General features: G+C 35.3%; 1 protein-coding gene across 1 annotated transcript; it reads right to left on the bottom strand.

The window, feature by feature from the left end:
- Positions 1-1,993: 1,993 nt before the first annotated feature.
- LOC137735353 (pentatricopeptide repeat-containing protein At5g04810, chloroplastic) lies at positions 1,994-10,920 on the bottom strand. Its single transcript, XM_068474774.1, has 10 exons — positions 9,863-10,920; positions 9,434-9,561; positions 7,896-8,036; positions 7,365-7,451; positions 6,893-7,046; positions 5,925-5,984; positions 4,326-4,754; positions 3,827-4,122; positions 3,504-3,633; positions 1,994-3,140 (listed from the first exon to the last, which is right to left on the bottom strand). Exons 1-10 carry the CDS (start codon positions 10,796-10,798, stop codon positions 2,631-2,633), a joined length of 2,871 nt encoding a protein of 956 aa, XP_068330875.1. The 5' UTR covers positions 10,799-10,920; the 3' UTR covers positions 1,994-2,630.
- Between the last annotated feature and the right edge of the window lie 6,163 nt (positions 10,921-17,083).

The following is a 17,083-nucleotide window of genomic DNA, read 5'->3' as shown; positions in this document are numbered from 1 at the left end:
TTGATTTTTTACGCATCATTTTTAGCCTTCTACACACTTTTATTTAATCATGACCCTTGATTTTGTTTGAATTATCTAATCCGGTGACTATAAATAAAAGGGGGTGTGAGAAGCTAAAAACAATGTGTGAAAGTCACATCCTAACAAATATTCTATGGTGAATACTCTAGAATTTTTAACCGCTAAATCTTGATTTTTTTTTTTGTTTTTGACCAAAGATCTAATGGTTAAAAAGTCAGAGAATTTGATTTGATATTTCCAACTTTAGTAATGCTATTCTTACCGAACCATCAATTAAAAACTTTTTAATAAACCAATAATTATGAAAAAAATTGATAAATTAAATGATGATTGTGATGTACAAGGATTTTCCCTTTAAATTATGCTTCTCACTTCCCCCAATTTCTTTTTCCACGCCAGTCGTCCAATAATTCTGCTTTTTTCTTCCCATAAACTCTTTTATTTGATTGTATTGAAACTGATTAACGGTCATATTGTCTAAATTTCTATTTCTTTAGAAAAAAATAAAAAATAAAAAATAAAAAGAGCTCTTCTTCTTTTTCGGAGACTACTACAAAACTGACGTGGAAAAGAAGAAATCAAACATAACCAAGCAAAATTCATATGACCAAGCAAAATTCATATGAGCTATTTAAGAGGGAACGGCTGAACCCCATCATATACAATTCTCCTCTGCCCAACGTCTTTATGAGGAGTTAGAGGTTACAACCTCCAAAATAGACTACTCATTTTGTGAATCTTTTTATCTTTTTTTTTTTTTGCTTTTTTTGCCCTTTATCCTATTTATCAATTATTTTCATTGACATCGAAAATGAGATTCCGAACATAGAACTTCTTCAAACAGAGAAATCTCACTAGGCAAATGAATTTGTACACGTTGCAAAACGCTAGACATGAAAAAAGAAACTCTAGCCGCTGTGAAGATTACCCACCGAGTTTCAGCTCTGTATCACTTTGAGTGGTAAAAAGACAGAAAATTTCTTGTGGTAACTTGGTTCGAGCGATGCTCAAATTTAAGCACACCATTATCTTGCAAGTAGTGGACGGCCCTAATAGTTAGAGTCTTCCTCTTCAACTCACTACATTTCGTGCGTAGAAATATAACTCCTTGTATTAATTTAAATAAAATACTACTTAATATATCCCTAATTCGTTTCTAACTCTCTTGCCGCACCTCATTCTTTGTCTCTCTAAATTTTGACCTGCACAATTTAAATGTCGTCCAATGGCATGTTTGCTTCCCGAATTAAATTTGGTTAATGAAGTGGTCAATCGTAGGAGGTCAACGAAGCATGTGCAGTTTAGGATGATTAAGGTGGGTAGGAAAAAAACAGTTCACGGTTCATGTACAACTATTTTCCCTTCAAAACAATCAAAAGTCCATCATTCGGAAGACATTGCGATTCATATTCCGACAATCGCATCGTTTATTTGGATTGAGTAGAACATGAGAATTTAGATTCATGCATATCTTCAAGGAATTAAAATTAGATAGCTCAACCATATTAGTGATGTATCTTACAATTTTAAGGCTTATTATTAGCTACGTCATCCGAAACTCTATTTTGATTTTATTTTGCTTTTTATAACTCAATAGTTATCATTTTATTTCCTAAAACTTCAAATTCGTTCTACTTTGACTTGTGAGCTCTCTTCTATTTAAAACTTATAGGTTGCCTCATAAAATATATGTAGGACTCTACACTCAATAAAACTATGAAATTTGATTATAAATCTCCATTATGCGTTAATATTAAAATATCATATAATATTAAATTTAAAAGAAATTAAAGAGATGAAAGAAAAAAAATTGATCAGCATGGCTCACTCAAATTCTACTCACATAAGAAATTAACATATCTAAGTCAATGTGGAGTAAATTTGAATTTTATAAAGATGACTTTCAAATTTCAAGAGCAAAATAGGATCAAAACTGAGTTTCAGGGGGCAAAGTGAAGCAAACTTTAAGTTTCAATAAGTAAAGTGGTGACTTTTGAGTTACAGGAAACAAAGTCAGATTAAAATCGAGTTTCAGGAGGCGTAGCTACTAAGCCTAATTTTAATGATGCATACGCATGTTTAATTTGTCCATTATTTTTTATTCGAGTTATTCAATCCGACGACTAAAAATAAATAGAAGTGTGTGATGATAAAAAGAGTTTTAAAAATAAGCTCCTTAAGAATACGATTTGGCACACATGCTTGGATTTCCTCTGTTAGGATCTTCTTGACTTTTCTTCTTGACGTGCCACCTTATTTAAAATTCATTTGAGGGCTTGGAGTTGGACACCTAACATTTAAGAAAAACAACGAATTGTGTCACTTGGAAAAACCTAAACAAAACCTAATTGCCATTTCTGTTCAAAAACTTGAAAAATTCATATAAAAAATAAGTTCTGTACAAAAGAACATTTAAGCTAACAAAGAATCATGATATCAGTAATGGCACTGGTTCTCATCCTGCAAAAACCCTTCCAGCAATCTAAAATTTCTTCAACCTCACTGCTTTAAATGAAGCTAGAGTCCGAACCAGCGTGCATAACGTCTGTATGCGCAGTAGCATGCTATATCCTTTGTCAGCAACACGATTTAGAAACAGGTTCTGTCGTTTAGACAATCCTCTCCATAAATTCATCACGGTTTATTCCACTAGCAAACTCCGTCTCATCATCGTCACTGATAATATCTATTTCTTCATCACTGTCTACATCTGAACTTACATCTAAGGTATGAAATGAGCTCCAATCAGGTGGGAAGGTCTTCTGCAGGGCTTCTGTAAGCTCCCCACCTGTTGCTTCAATCTTGCGTAAGCACCTCGACCAGTGAACTGCAGTTCCCATATCAACAGTCAACCCAGATTCAATCATCTCTTTACAAATGGACAGAAGGCCCGAGTAGATGTAAACTTCAGCAACAGTAGCCCTTGACAGCAGAGATGTCATCAAGCAATGGTATACAGCTCTGTCCGGCTTCAACCCAGTTGACTTCATCTCTTTGAAGCATCTCAAGGCCTTCTCTGGGAGAGAAGCACGCGCCCAACCCTTTATCATCGTAGTGTAGGTTTTCACATTTGGCTTCACTCCAAACGCTTCCATTTCTTTAATTATTTTTTCAGCTCTCTGAAGACAGAATGTAAATAAAATGAACTGCTGAACCAAATTGATAAATTTAAAATGAAAATGAGGTTAGTTTAGTTTTCTAATTCTTGTATTATAAGGCCAGGGTTTTGGCCAACTGAAATCAGAAAGATGACAAATTTTTGCAGTTATGGAAAAACACCATTTTCCATTGCTTTTTAATGCATAACAAGTCACGAAATCCATCTGTAGAATAAAGTACTTAAATAAAGTACGACAAATGTGAAATATATGAAATAGACATTTTATTCATAAAAGCTCAAAATGGCGATGAAAGAATGGTCATATAAGTAATACTTCTTGAAATAAAATTATCTCCAACGACCTGACAAAATTGTAAAATACCTGCATATCTCCAGCCTTGCAACAAGCATTTATGAAAGATGTGTAGGTGTGAATATCAGGTCGAACCCCTTCCTTTTTCATCTGCTGCATCAAGTCAGCAGCCTCCCAAACATCACCTCTTCGAGCCCATCTGCATAAAGGAAGGCAGGTTCAGAGGCAGCGAAAATAATCAACTAAAGAGAAGAATATATTGAAAAAGTAGATTCCAGTAACTTGACATAAAACATCCTACAAAACAAAGAAGCAGACGGTAGAATAAAGACCCACGAAAGTACTAGTGTGAAGTATATCAGTGCATATTAAAAACTTTTAACAAACCATACCCATCAATTAATATGTTGTAAACAAAGGTGTTCCTTGGAATGCGTTTAGCACTCATTTCTTTGGTGACCGCTAATGCACTTTGCATTCTGCCTGCCTTGCAACATGCCTTCAGCAAAGCCTCATATGTGAACACATCAATCTCCAGGCCCTCACTCCTCAGTTTGGTAAAATACTCAAAGGCTTTGCCAGTATCACCTAAAGCTGCATAACCATGCATGATAGTTGTGTATGTGTGCTCGTCTGGATTTATGCCTGCTAGTGTCATCTCATCCAATATTTCAACCGCCTTCTGCATCTGCAACACTTACTTTCATTTCAAATTTGAATCATAATTGCAGTGGACGGGGCAATCAAATAATGGAGAATCTTTTATCGTTAAAATTTGAATGTCCCCAAGTAGAGAAATTTGATATGTGTGTGTGTATGTATGCATGTACTATATGTAATATATGATTGTATAAGTATATAATATATGCATTGCATCTCAAGGATATTTACCAGCCGCTTCTCCACAAGACCAAGAACCAGAGCATTAAATGTATGCACAGTGGGAATGCACCCACTCATCCTCATCATATCGAAAATCTCGAGGGCTCTTCTCATTTCTCCAGCCCTTGCAAAACCATGTATTATTGGCATAAACGTCCGTGATGTAGGTCTATATCTCTCCCGCTGCATTTCTTTAACGGTGCGAATGGCACGGTCCATGTTACCCATTCCACAGAAAGCTGTTATAATGTTATTGTAAAGGACTACATCTGGCTTCAACCCATCCTTTACCAAATCTTCTACAACTGAAAATGCATTAGTCCAATCTTTTAACTTCAAAAAGCCATTGATTAACATGGAGTAGGTCTTCATGTTATGTTTTATGCCAGCTGATTCCATCACTTTGCTAACTTCCAGGGCTTTAGAAACTTTTCCAATCTGAAATTCAGATACCAATCTTCAAATTAGTCGTAGCTTATAGACAAAATGATAACAAGTACAAACTTATAGACTTGCGCCCCCAAAATTAATTGTAAATCAGAACTCAAGGAATTCAAAGAAGGAACAAATGTACAACCACTAAAGCGATGGACTCAGCAAGAAAAGGACGAGGACAGCAGTAGTCAAACAGCATAGCACCGGACAGGTTACTCTCAACTCAGACTCTCACCAGCAAGTAAAATGTAGCAAAGAAATTTGAAGACACAAAAATTTGGCCCAGTTCGATCATTATGAATTTTCTTCCTTAGCTTTTCTTCAGGGGATCAATGTTACAACCCTCTTAAAGTTATATTTGGTGTTTAGGGTATGAATCCCAAATCGGGACCTTGCACGTGCTTATAAGTAAATGGGCTACTCCCCATATTACCAATTGGTTTAATGGTGGAACCCAAACTTCCTTTATAGTATCAGAGCAGGCTGACTTATGTGTGAAGCCCAACGGCCAACACGTGCCCCACATTACCCGATTTGTGTTGTCCATGTGTTAGGCTTGAAAATTCACCATGCGTCAGGAGGCATATTAAGAGTATGAATCCCACATCGGGGAAAGAAGGGACCTTGCATGTGCTTATGAGTAATTGGGCTACTCCCTTACTAATTGGTTTTATGGTGAAACCCCAACTTCTTCATTGGGATCGTCAGGTTATCGTGAAGCAAGAACTACATTATTCATTCATTTTGATTGGTGGTCATCAGCAGAAAGGAAGAGTACTAAAGAGCATTCTAACCACCCAGTGGATATATACTTTTTATGTATAAAATTGAAAATCTAACACGACAGAATGAAACAAAGAAGACTGGAAGAATAACACCATCTTGGGTTTATAAACAGAATCTGAAAGGCCTACTCTTTATTTCTTAGGTTGGCCTAGGAATTGAGTTATCAAGTAAGCTTATTCGCATAATGATATTTAAGTTTTAAAACTCCAAGTTGGCCTTTTGAGGAAACATTCCTAAGGTTCCAAAAATATAATTGCTCATAATCGACAATGTGTGTATTAACTGAATTGTGAGCCCTTAATGATAGCACAAAGGATAAATTTTGAAACAATTGATTGTTACTTTTATGTGAAAAGGGAAAAAAGGACAGAAAAAAAGGAGCCATACCTTAATGTAAAGATTGATCAGACATCCATAACTGATAACTGAAGGTGTAAAGCCACATTCCTATATGCCAATCAGCAAGTATTAGTATACAGAGAAGAAATATGGCAAATCTTTATGGGCAATGAACAATCACGTTATTGGATGAAGACATTATACATCCCCTATAAGAAATAGTAAAAAAGTTAGGGTATTTAGGGCCTTGAAAAAACACCTCTTTAAGTTTTATAGGCAAGAGTTAAAAGCTTGACGGACAATCTAAGAACCTTTCCAGGCAAAAGAAAAGAATAGGCTGCATCATAAGCAAACAATTCTTCAAGTTTTCTGTTTAAAATTTCCATGCATCGTAAGCAAACAATTCTTAAATTTCATTTCTCTACTTGTCAACATTAATCCTATACTACATATACTTGCAACAAAGTTTTCTGTTTTAAGTTTCCATAAAAGGCTCGTTTAACAATCTCCTATATTTAAATTCTCTATCACTTGAGTATTTCATATACTTGCAACAAAACTATTTCATAAACTTGCAACAAAACAAAAAGAATAAAAAATAAACATCTGTTCTAACTTTCCCATAATGCTCCTTTTATTAAATCACTGATTCATTACTAAGCTGGCAACTATATCTTGATTTCATACTTGTTCTTTTATCAAAAGTTGAACGCGCATAGACATATTTCATACCCGATTAACTAATCATTAGTCTTTGTTTATAAAGAAGTCTTCTATGTTTTCAATCAAAAAGAACATGTTTAGTCAGAATTACAGTTCTTTCCTCCATTTAACCATAAGATATTTTTTAAATTCTACAACATAGAAAAGAAATCTTGTTAAAACTTACCAGTATCATCTGATTAAAAAGAGTAATGAGACTTCTTAAATTGAATTGTTCATAAAGGAACACCAGCACAGAAGAATGTATATATGCACAACTTAGACAAGGAAAACACTTTTATTGAAGCTTGTACCTTGAGTCGTTCAAACACAATCAAACATTTATCTTCATTCCCCATAATTGTGTAGCCATCCATCATGGTATGATAAATGTCAATAGGAGCATCTATGCCTGCTTCTTCCATGTCCCTCACTAATGCCTCGGCGCGATCCATATTGCATGTTTGACTGTAATTCAAGCAAGGCAGAAATAACATAAAAGTTTAAAGAACAAGACTGCATTTAAAATGCATCTTACTTGCATAGTTACATCATATTAAGATGACCCCAAACAGAATTTGGAGCAACAATGATACATAACACATGATAAGCAAACAGAAAAATCATTAATGCAAGAGAAGTTAAATCAAGAGTTATATTTACTCCCTTGTCTTTCAGATTTTAGAAAATGGGCGTAATACAAATAATTTGTGTATGCATAATGACCGATACATATATAATGATACCAAAATGAATGGGACATAAGACGGAATTTGCAACACTCACCAATAAGCATATATAATATTCCCATAAATGATTGCATTCAAAGTTGTATGTCTCTCTTTGGCCTCCTTAAACCAGTAATCTGCAGCTCTTCCAAACAACATCAAATAGAATTAAATTAAGGACACACAAAAGTTGCTCTGTTTCAGTATAGATGAGAAGTTAGCATTAATAAAACAATCAATCGATCACCTAGATTGTATGTCATGACTTGAAATTTAAAATGAAGGTGGCAAATTTCTACTAGGGAAACTTGCACATATACCCCCTAGGTTCTGAGGGGGTGCACAAATACCAACCATTTTTATTTTTTGTAGACAGTTTTACACCTAGATTACTAATAATCAAACCATACCAATGACTAAACAGATGGGCCAAACTACAATGCACATGAATGAAATTTACCCAAATTCTCAAACGTAAAAATTGTGAATGTACCAAATGTATCATTGAAACAACTTCAATTAGCACCTTATAAAACCACTATAATTACTAGGAAAATGTGCAAACTACATATGTATATTGCTTGCTTACTCAGCATTGCCAACTTTTGCGAATCCCCCGACAATGATACTGTAAGTCACCAAACTCATTTCGATGCCCTCTTCCTTCATTTTTCTAACACATGATAATGCTTCATCCATGTCTCTGCCAACTGCATAAGCATGAATAAGGCTGCACATAGTATAAAACTTTTAATGTCGGGAAGAGGAAACCGAAAACTCTAAAGTACATACTCCTAGAGAGATTTACACTTTTAGATATGATTGGACCCTATAGTTGTAATGCAAACTAGAATAAATTTCATAATGTGATTCTTTGATCTTGTGAAAGTCTTCCCAATTCTCACCCTCTTGTTGTGGGTTGAACTTAAAGCTTTGATTAAATTAGTAACCAAATCCAAAACCAATTGGTATTAGGAGCAGATACTCATAACACTATGTATTGCAACGTGAGGTTTTACATTCTTGATGTGTTATATACTTTGAACAAGTTCCCTCACATGCTGTGTTAGTATTACTAAAGTCAAACACGTGGACAACTCATATTCAAGTGACATGGGAACATGTGTGGCCGGTGGGTGTAACATGTGGATTACCTTTTTTGATGCCATGATAGAATTAGATCACCCAGCCCTAAACCAATTGGTCTCTAGTGTAAGGCAAGGCTTTACGTTCCCGATGTGGGATATACTCTCTCAACAAACCCCTATGGGCATCCCTCTTGTAAACATTGAGAGTAACTACTGTGACTACAAGGGCCAGTGGTAGTATGATTTGAGATTGAGAGTAATTTCTTTAACACATTAAACCAAAAATAAATGTGCACTGCAACCTACATTAAGGGCATAAGCTCAAAAATATCACCAACAGATACACTGAAATAAAGGCCATAAGTTTTTTTTTTTTTTTTTTTTTTTTCGATTACAAGGCCATGAGTTTTATCAATCTTACTCTATTGTAAATTTGTAGAAGATTGAAAACAACCCTAAACTTCTAATTTAACAAATGAAGTCTCATTAATCACCCAACAAGTCAGAATAAAATTCAGTACAAGTTGTACAACTCAACAGTCAACAAAGCCTTTATTCATAAAGGAGAGTCTGAACTATATGAATTCTCTTACATATTGAATGGGCTTTATTAAAAATCAGCATGAGAAATAGCATGAAAATTTAACCAAATTAACAGTGATCTCGTATTCTAATTACAAACTCAACTCAAAGCCTCTAATAAAATTGGGATGTCAATCACGTGAGTCCTTAATAAAATCACCTGGAGTCTACTCAAGAATATCAAACATCACCAAAACCATTTTTGAAACTTGAGTTTCATATTTCGAATTCAATACATAATCCATAAAGTTTTTTGTTAAACTTCCTCGTAACATTTGTAAGAAACAAAAGAAAAAAGAAAGAGAAGTAGAAACAGGTGCTTGATTTCTGAACTATAAAAGAAGACTTGCTAATACTTCCCCACAAATTACAGGATCATTAACTTACCCAAAATAAAAGTTGGCCCAAAAACTATTACCGAGAGCTTAAGTTATGAATGATTTATGCAAAGTATTACCTTGTGTACACATGGGATGTTGGTTCTATTCCTCTTGCTCGCATGCTCTCAAAAGTTTCACGAGCACGATGCATGTCCCCTCGCCTTGCATAATACTTCACCATCAGGCCATATTCTCCTCTGGAAGGCTGGTGTCAAGAAGAAAAAAGACATAGGATAAACACTTGTGTCATGCACATATTACCGAAGCAACCATTCATTGACTAAGTACCACATAATGCACGGATATATGAATGTCCATAACATGTTGTGTGATGAGTATACGAATTAATGTTTCACCAAGTGAATTTGAAGGTGATTTTCATTATTAGCAATAGCATACAGCATAAATTCAAACAGCTATACATATCGAAACAAAATATGCCTGAGGATGTTGACATATAGTGAACGTGAAATGCATATAAACTACGAGTGTAACCGAGCTTTTACCTTCTCAATTCTCTCAAAAAACCTAACAACTGCTTGCCAATTCTCTGGTTCAGTATCCATAACCTTGCGCAATGCCTTCCGCGAGTTCTCCCGCTCTTTATGCCACTGAGACTGATACTCAACGCTGTCGTACCCTTGAAGCCACCGTGTCCTCTCATCAGTTTTGTCCTTCAATCTGCTCCCATCATCCAATTTGACAGTCAGAACCCTCCCGTGGAACTCCATGCCATCGAACTCCACAGCCTTCGTGGCCGACTTAGCTGCAGTCTTACCACCGTAAATAACAAACCCGAAGCCGGCATTTCTCTCAGTGCTTGAATGACCCTTAATCAGAATCACACTCTTTATGGGCCCAAATTGCCGGAAAAGGTCGGAAACCTCATTTTTCTTGACCCAGTTGGGCAAATTTCCCACAAAGATTTTACCTTCCTGCCGCAACTCAACTTTGGGTAGCTCCGAATTCTTTCCGGGCTCATTGTCCTTGATGGGTTTTTGGGTTTCTTCAAAAGTATCTGTTTCGGGCGGCGGAGGTGGAGGTGGAGGTGGAGGTGGAGGTGGGGGAGAGAGCTTGCTGGTGAGCCAAAGCTTGTCAGTGAGCGGGTGTGAATTGGCGTTGGTGGTGGTGTTAATTGGTGGGGTAGGGACTTGGGCGGGATTAATGAGGTTCTTGAAAGGGTTAGAGCGGAATTTGGAGGTGGGTTTGGTGGGTGGAGAAGCGGTTTTGAGGGTTTTGGGGCGGCGAAGTTGGTTAGATGGAGGGGAGGAGCTGATGGGGCTGTCAGAATTTGGCGGCGGCGGAGGTGTTGGTTTGAGAGAGAAAGAGAGACAAGTGGTGGTGGTGGAGTGCTGTTTTTGGTTGAGGTTGAGGACGACGGAGACGGCGGAGAAGGGAGAGGTGGTGTTGGGATAGTGTGGGGTGCTGAGTGAGAATTCCATTATCCGGTCAGGAGTCAGGACCGTGTGAACTGGAAGTAGATGTTTCTACTTCCTAGAGGCCATATGCTTCTATGGAGAGGGTAACCGTAGCGCTCATTTTCCTTTTACAAACCATGGATAATCTACATTAACCTTATCGAACTCCGAAAAATAGATTCAAATCCGAAACTTCGGATAAAAAGTCGAATGCGCTAAGGTTCAGTTTGATATTAATTTTTTTTAAAGAAAACTAACAAAAAGTTCTTAAAAAGTTTAGTTTTAATCAAAAATAACAAATAAATGTGTAAGTGAATAACCAAGAAATGTAAAATTGCGATTTTTTGTTAAAAGTAAACAGTACCGGGAATATTTCGTTGAAATTCTTTTTTTTTTAACCAAAAACCACTTTACTTTAAAGTTAAGCGATAAATAAGTGTTTGGTAAAACTAAAATATCTTGCTTATTTTAAAAGTAATGGCCTCCAAACATCAGCTTTCAAAAACAGCATATAGGTTGCTTTTAAAAATTGTTCTAACTATGTTCTTAATGATGAAGAACTGAAGAAGGAAATTTTAGACGAAGCACATACTTTCAACTTATTTTATGCATCCCGGTGCTACCAAGGTGTATCATACTATAAAGCCTTACTAGTCAGGTATGAAAAGGGACTTTGCTCAATATGTGAGAAGATGTTTAATTTGTCAATAAGTTAATGCTGTAAGACAAAAACCTTCTTGATTGTCTCAACCGCTTCCTATTCATGTTTGGAGTTGGAAGAGACTACCATATATTTTTTGTAACTTTTTCCCGAACAAGGGATAGTCATGATCGTTGATCTACTCACGAAGGTAGCTCATTTTATTGCGGTTCGTGAAACTTACTCAATTGTTAAATTGGCTAAACTCTTCATTGATTAGATTGTTCGATTACATGGAGTACCTGTAACAATTTTTTCTAATCATGAGTTGTGACCCAACTCAGTCAGCTTTATCCCCTCCCTCATTCTCCAAGTCTTTTCTCCCCTAAACTTGCAATTCGACCTCACACACTCTCTCTCTTTCTAGCTCACCGAGACGTCACCACCACAACCACCATTAAACGCCGACCAAATCTTGATTCCAAACCACTAAAACTAGAATCATTGAGGGTAGAAAGGTACTAAATTCGAACAACCATTCTCAGTGAACTCTGTGGCAAATTTCGAATTGAAACTCAACGACATCGTTATCATTTGAGCTTTGATTTAAGAGTAAATTGTAGCAATGATCCCTTAACTTTAACTCAATTTGAGCAATGGTCCCTCAATTAAAATCTATTAACATTGGTTATTCAACTCATCAAAACGTGCAGCTATTGTCCCTCAACTAAAAACTCATTACCATTAGTCCCTAAACTTTAATCCAACTAAAGAAATATTCCCTCCTAATTAAATCAATAGTTCCTCAACTCTAACCAAATTGTAGCAATGGTCATTCCAACATAACTCATTTTGACAAAATTTTGACAAAATTGACGAAAATGACCACAACTACACGTTTTGATGAGTTGAGGGATCCTAATTATAGCAATAGTCCTTCCAACACAACTCATTTTGACAAAATTCTGATGAAGTTGATGAAAATGACCATAACTACACATTTTGATGAGTTGAGGGACCAATGGTAGTAGATTTTTAGTTGAGGGACCATTGCTCCAATTTGATTAAAGTTGAGGGACCAATGCTACAATTTACTCTTAATTATTCAATTTGATTTTAGTTTCTGGCGAGGAAGCTCGGCCAAACTCCAACTAATCTGAGGTGGATTCAACCCCAATTTGCCAATTTTTGAGTTTAGTTTCCGACGGCCGACGACACACTTAACAGTAATGGTGGTTTCCATTAACTCTTAACAGAATAATTGACAGAAGAGGTGCAAACTTGAGTAGCCTCGACAAAGGCAAGACGCTTGTTATAGAGACACAATCCGAATTTATGAGATAGTGAGACCAAAGCAGTAGTGAACAACAACGAGTGGGCTTGATTATATTACAATATTTCTACGAAGTAAGGTGATTTTACTTTTGTCTTGTCTTTATCTAGTTGTAATAAAACATAGCCAAACTATTGGTTATGTATGCACATCACAGACTGTTTGTGAATAATGTACTATTGTTATGCTCTGAACATGGTGTGATTAATTAGTGTGGGACCATGATTTTCCAAGGTCGATGTAAGGCAAATAAGAATACGAATACCTCAAAAATCTGGTCATGGACTCTACAGCTTCTGCAACGGAGTTACACAGACAGAGCTGCGCTGCCACCATCATCCTGTTCCAGAGCAATGGGCGAAGTTGACAACTTCGTTGAGATTGATCATACTTTTTCTGAAAGACACTAAAACTTGATCCAGTAAGGTATCAGCCAAGTTTCCTATATTCTTATAATCCTTACAATCTAAAAAAATTACCGGGCATCGGAAGTAAACATACTCCTAAGAGGATGCACTATATACTCCTATATATTCTTTAGGATTCTCCCTATTTAATACAGATTCCATATCCTAAAACGACTCTATCTTGACTAGTATGAATATACCCCTTTAGAGTTTATCTCTGGTAACGGAATTACCGCACACGTATTCTCTTGTCTCTACTTGAATCTCATATATTTACATACTAACTTGGTCGTTAGAGAGCTTTTGGGCGACACCCTTGGTCCTTGGCTACTTACAGTTATTTATTGTCTTGCATGTTAAACAAGTTTGTGCATCTCTTCCACACACAATTTACAGTCTTGCATGTTAAACAAGTTTGTGCATCTCTTCCACACACAATGACTTGCGGATTTGATTGCAACAATTGAGATGAACCTATTGTGTCCCCAAGAGGGGAGGTTGTTGTAGTTGACTTGCAAGATAATTTTAGTTTACTCATGAAATTATGATTTTTAGTCCAAATTTTATCACATCTTTTAATTATTACCTATGGTTTTGTTATCATTTTGGTGATGAACTACACATCTCTACCCTAATTTGTTGACTATTAGGGGTGTCATGGGAAATCTGCAATAGATGATAATTGCCTAGCTATTGTTGTATGGTATGGTCTTGCTTGATTAATCCGCATTGGGGGACCATACTATATTATGTATGTATATGGTTCTGCTTGGTTAATCTGCATTAAGGGGTCATACGCATTATAGGGATTCCATGGAGTTGGTCTACAAATACTATTTCCTAAATGGTTTCGTTGTGTTGGTCCGGAACTACTATGGATTCAATTGAGTTGGAATGGAATCCTACTCTTTATATGATTCCATTGAGTTGGTCTGAAATCCTCGATTTTAGGGATTCTGTTAAGTTGGTCAGGAATCATACTCCTTATATTGTTCCGTTGAGCTGGTCTGAAACCTTATATTATATGTATCTCATTGAGTTGATCTAGAATCCTACTTCTTATAGGTTCATTGAGTAGTTATGAAAACTAATGATTCATGCTTGTCGAGTTCATTAAATGGTTTTTGGACTCTGTTTTCCTGCATGGTAGTTCTATGAGAAGTTTGGAAATCATATGAAGTGTAGGCTTGGGGCAACTGTGTCATCCTAGCTCTAAAACTTGTTTATGTATGGAAGAGAGGATTAATGATCTAGGAGAACACGAGATGACAGGTGTGACCATAGAGAAAGATGATTTAGGATGTATAGCATTGTAAGAATACTTGTCATAGAGATTGGATGACAATAATCCGTACTTATGGCTTTATGACATGGCATGCTTAGTGAATCATAGTTTACTTACTACTCACACAAGCTACACAACTTATTGGGTTTTATCTATCATATACACCATTCTCACGGTGCAGTGCCGGTTTTGCAAGTTGACAGATTTGAGGGACCTCAAGTGTGCTGTGTTGGGATTGAGCACTTAGAGTGGTTTGGTTATGTTGTTATGTTCTTGCATTTTTCATTTGGAGTGGGATTCCTTCCCTTCTTAATCTCTCTTCCCTTACATCCTTTCTTATTTAAATGGTTGCGATTCCACCACGTCTACATCTTGTTTTGAATTTTTTTATATAGAGAATATGACAAAAAGAAGAGCGTGAGAGGAGGGGATGGAAGGGCATGATAATAGGAGGGAAGAGAATCCTACTCCTTTTCATTTCGGTACTTCCCTTTTCGAGCCTCCAGACGTTGATTATTAAGTACTTTGTTTATATACTTTGTTGAAATATTGAATCTAGTTGATTTTTTATATAGAAAACTTTATTTTAATCCTTGGCAAAGATGACTTTTAGATTAAAATCATGAGTAAGATCAAAATCTAATTTTAGTTCCTTGATACATTAATAACCTCATTTATTGAGTAAGATCAAAATCTAATTTTAGTTCCTTGATACATTAATAACCTCATTTATTAATTATGTTTTGATTTTTTAATTATTTCTCTTTTCTTCCTAATTTTTAATGTATTAATTTTATTTCATTATCATTTTCATTTCATTTATCGTAATATATTTTGTTGTAAACATTTAGATTAATTAATTTTTGTTATACAATATATTTCAATGTACTTTGTCTTCTTCATTTAGGTATATTAAATTCATTATAATATATTTTGGTACATACATTTAGGTAAGCACATTTCCGTACATACATTTCGATACAAACATTTAGGTAAATTAATTCAATATAATACATTTCGGTACTAATATTTTGGTGTATACATTTCGGTACATACATTTAGGTACATTAATTTAATATAAAACATTTCGGTGCATATATTTCAGTACATACATTTCGATACTAACATGTAAATATATTAGTTCAATATAATACATGTTGGTATACATATTTCGGTACTAACATTTAGATACAATAATAGAGTCTTTCAAGTTTGAAGAATGTGAAATAAAATTTATAAATTAAAAAACTCTTTTTTGGTCAAAAAATAAATTAAAATGGGAATTGTTGTTATCACTCCAAAAATCTCATTTGGCACTACAAACTTTCTATAATGAGATTTTTTTGAATGCTAATAGCAATTCCCATAAAAATTTGTATATTAATAAATTTCAATATTTAATGGGAGACATTAAATAAAATGCACATTAATTATTTTGAATTAAGGACACATCAAGGGATTATATTCAATATGTAATCTAACACCAAATTTATTTTAATTCTGTTAAAGTTAAAAAACCCTTTTTTTTTTAGTTTTAATGAAACATTTCTAGTACTATTTACTTTTAACGTTAACGACATTTTTAGTCAAAAAAGTCACCCTGTTACTATTTACTTACATATTTATTTTGTCATTTTAATTAGGGAAATTTTATTTAGACCCATTTATCCTCTTTTTACACCTAACTTATTAATTTTTATTTTGAAATTCCAAATGTGCCCAATAATTTTCTTTCTACACCCAACAAGCACAAAAAGAAAATAATAATAATTTAGCAATAGGCAAGTCCAACCACCCTATCTCTTCAAACCTCAACCACCCAGTTTCTAACCTCCCCAACTCCCCACCGCCACCTCCCTTACCACCCACAACAATTTGGAAATTAGAACATTATTCCCAACAACCCACGATTAAAAAACCCAAAAGAAACATGTCTATATATATATATATATATTTTTTTTTTTTTTTGTTGGAAAAATTAATGGTATTATTAACATATGGGCCAACACAATTAGATTCGACACGTCGATAATTTCGGCATAATTCGGACATGTTAGAAGAACTGCATGGAAGAAAGAGCTATTGTGTGGCCGGTAAAAGGTCGGGAAGGGGACATTGATGGCTAAGATCTTTAGGAGTTTCATTGTGGGTTATAAGATGGCGGTGGGGGTTGGGGAGGGGTAGAAATTGGGGGTGGTTAGGGTTTGGAGTGATGGCATGGCCCAAGTTTTCTAGTGTTAGAATTTTATATTTTAATTTTTTTGTTCTTTTTCATTATGGATGTAGAAAGAAAATTATTGGGCAGATTAACTTTCAAAATTAAAAACTATATATTAGATTTAAAAAGAAGATAAATGAGTCAGAATAAAATTTTCCTTTTAATTAAAAGTTAAAGTTTTCGAATCCTTTTCGTTACTTTTTCTTTTTTGATATTGTTGTACAACTAGGACCTGACATTACATGTTGACAGAAAGATGCCCTCCCAACCAGCCTGAGTGCAATTTCTTTGCTTAAATCAAACGCCGTGTGCAAAAGATACCGACTTTATAAGAGCGCGTGCGAGACAAGTATTACTTTATCTTTATCGCCACGTGTGACCGTGTTGGTTGACTAGTATTATAAGCAAGACAACACGGGATCACAA

The sequence above is a fragment of the Pyrus communis genome, chromosome 5 (assembly GCF_963583255.1).
Source record: "Pyrus communis chromosome 5, drPyrComm1.1, whole genome shotgun sequence".
Classification (NCBI taxonomy): domain Eukaryota; kingdom Viridiplantae; phylum Streptophyta; class Magnoliopsida; order Rosales; family Rosaceae; genus Pyrus; species Pyrus communis.
This window is presented reverse-complemented; position numbering and strand designations above follow the sequence as displayed.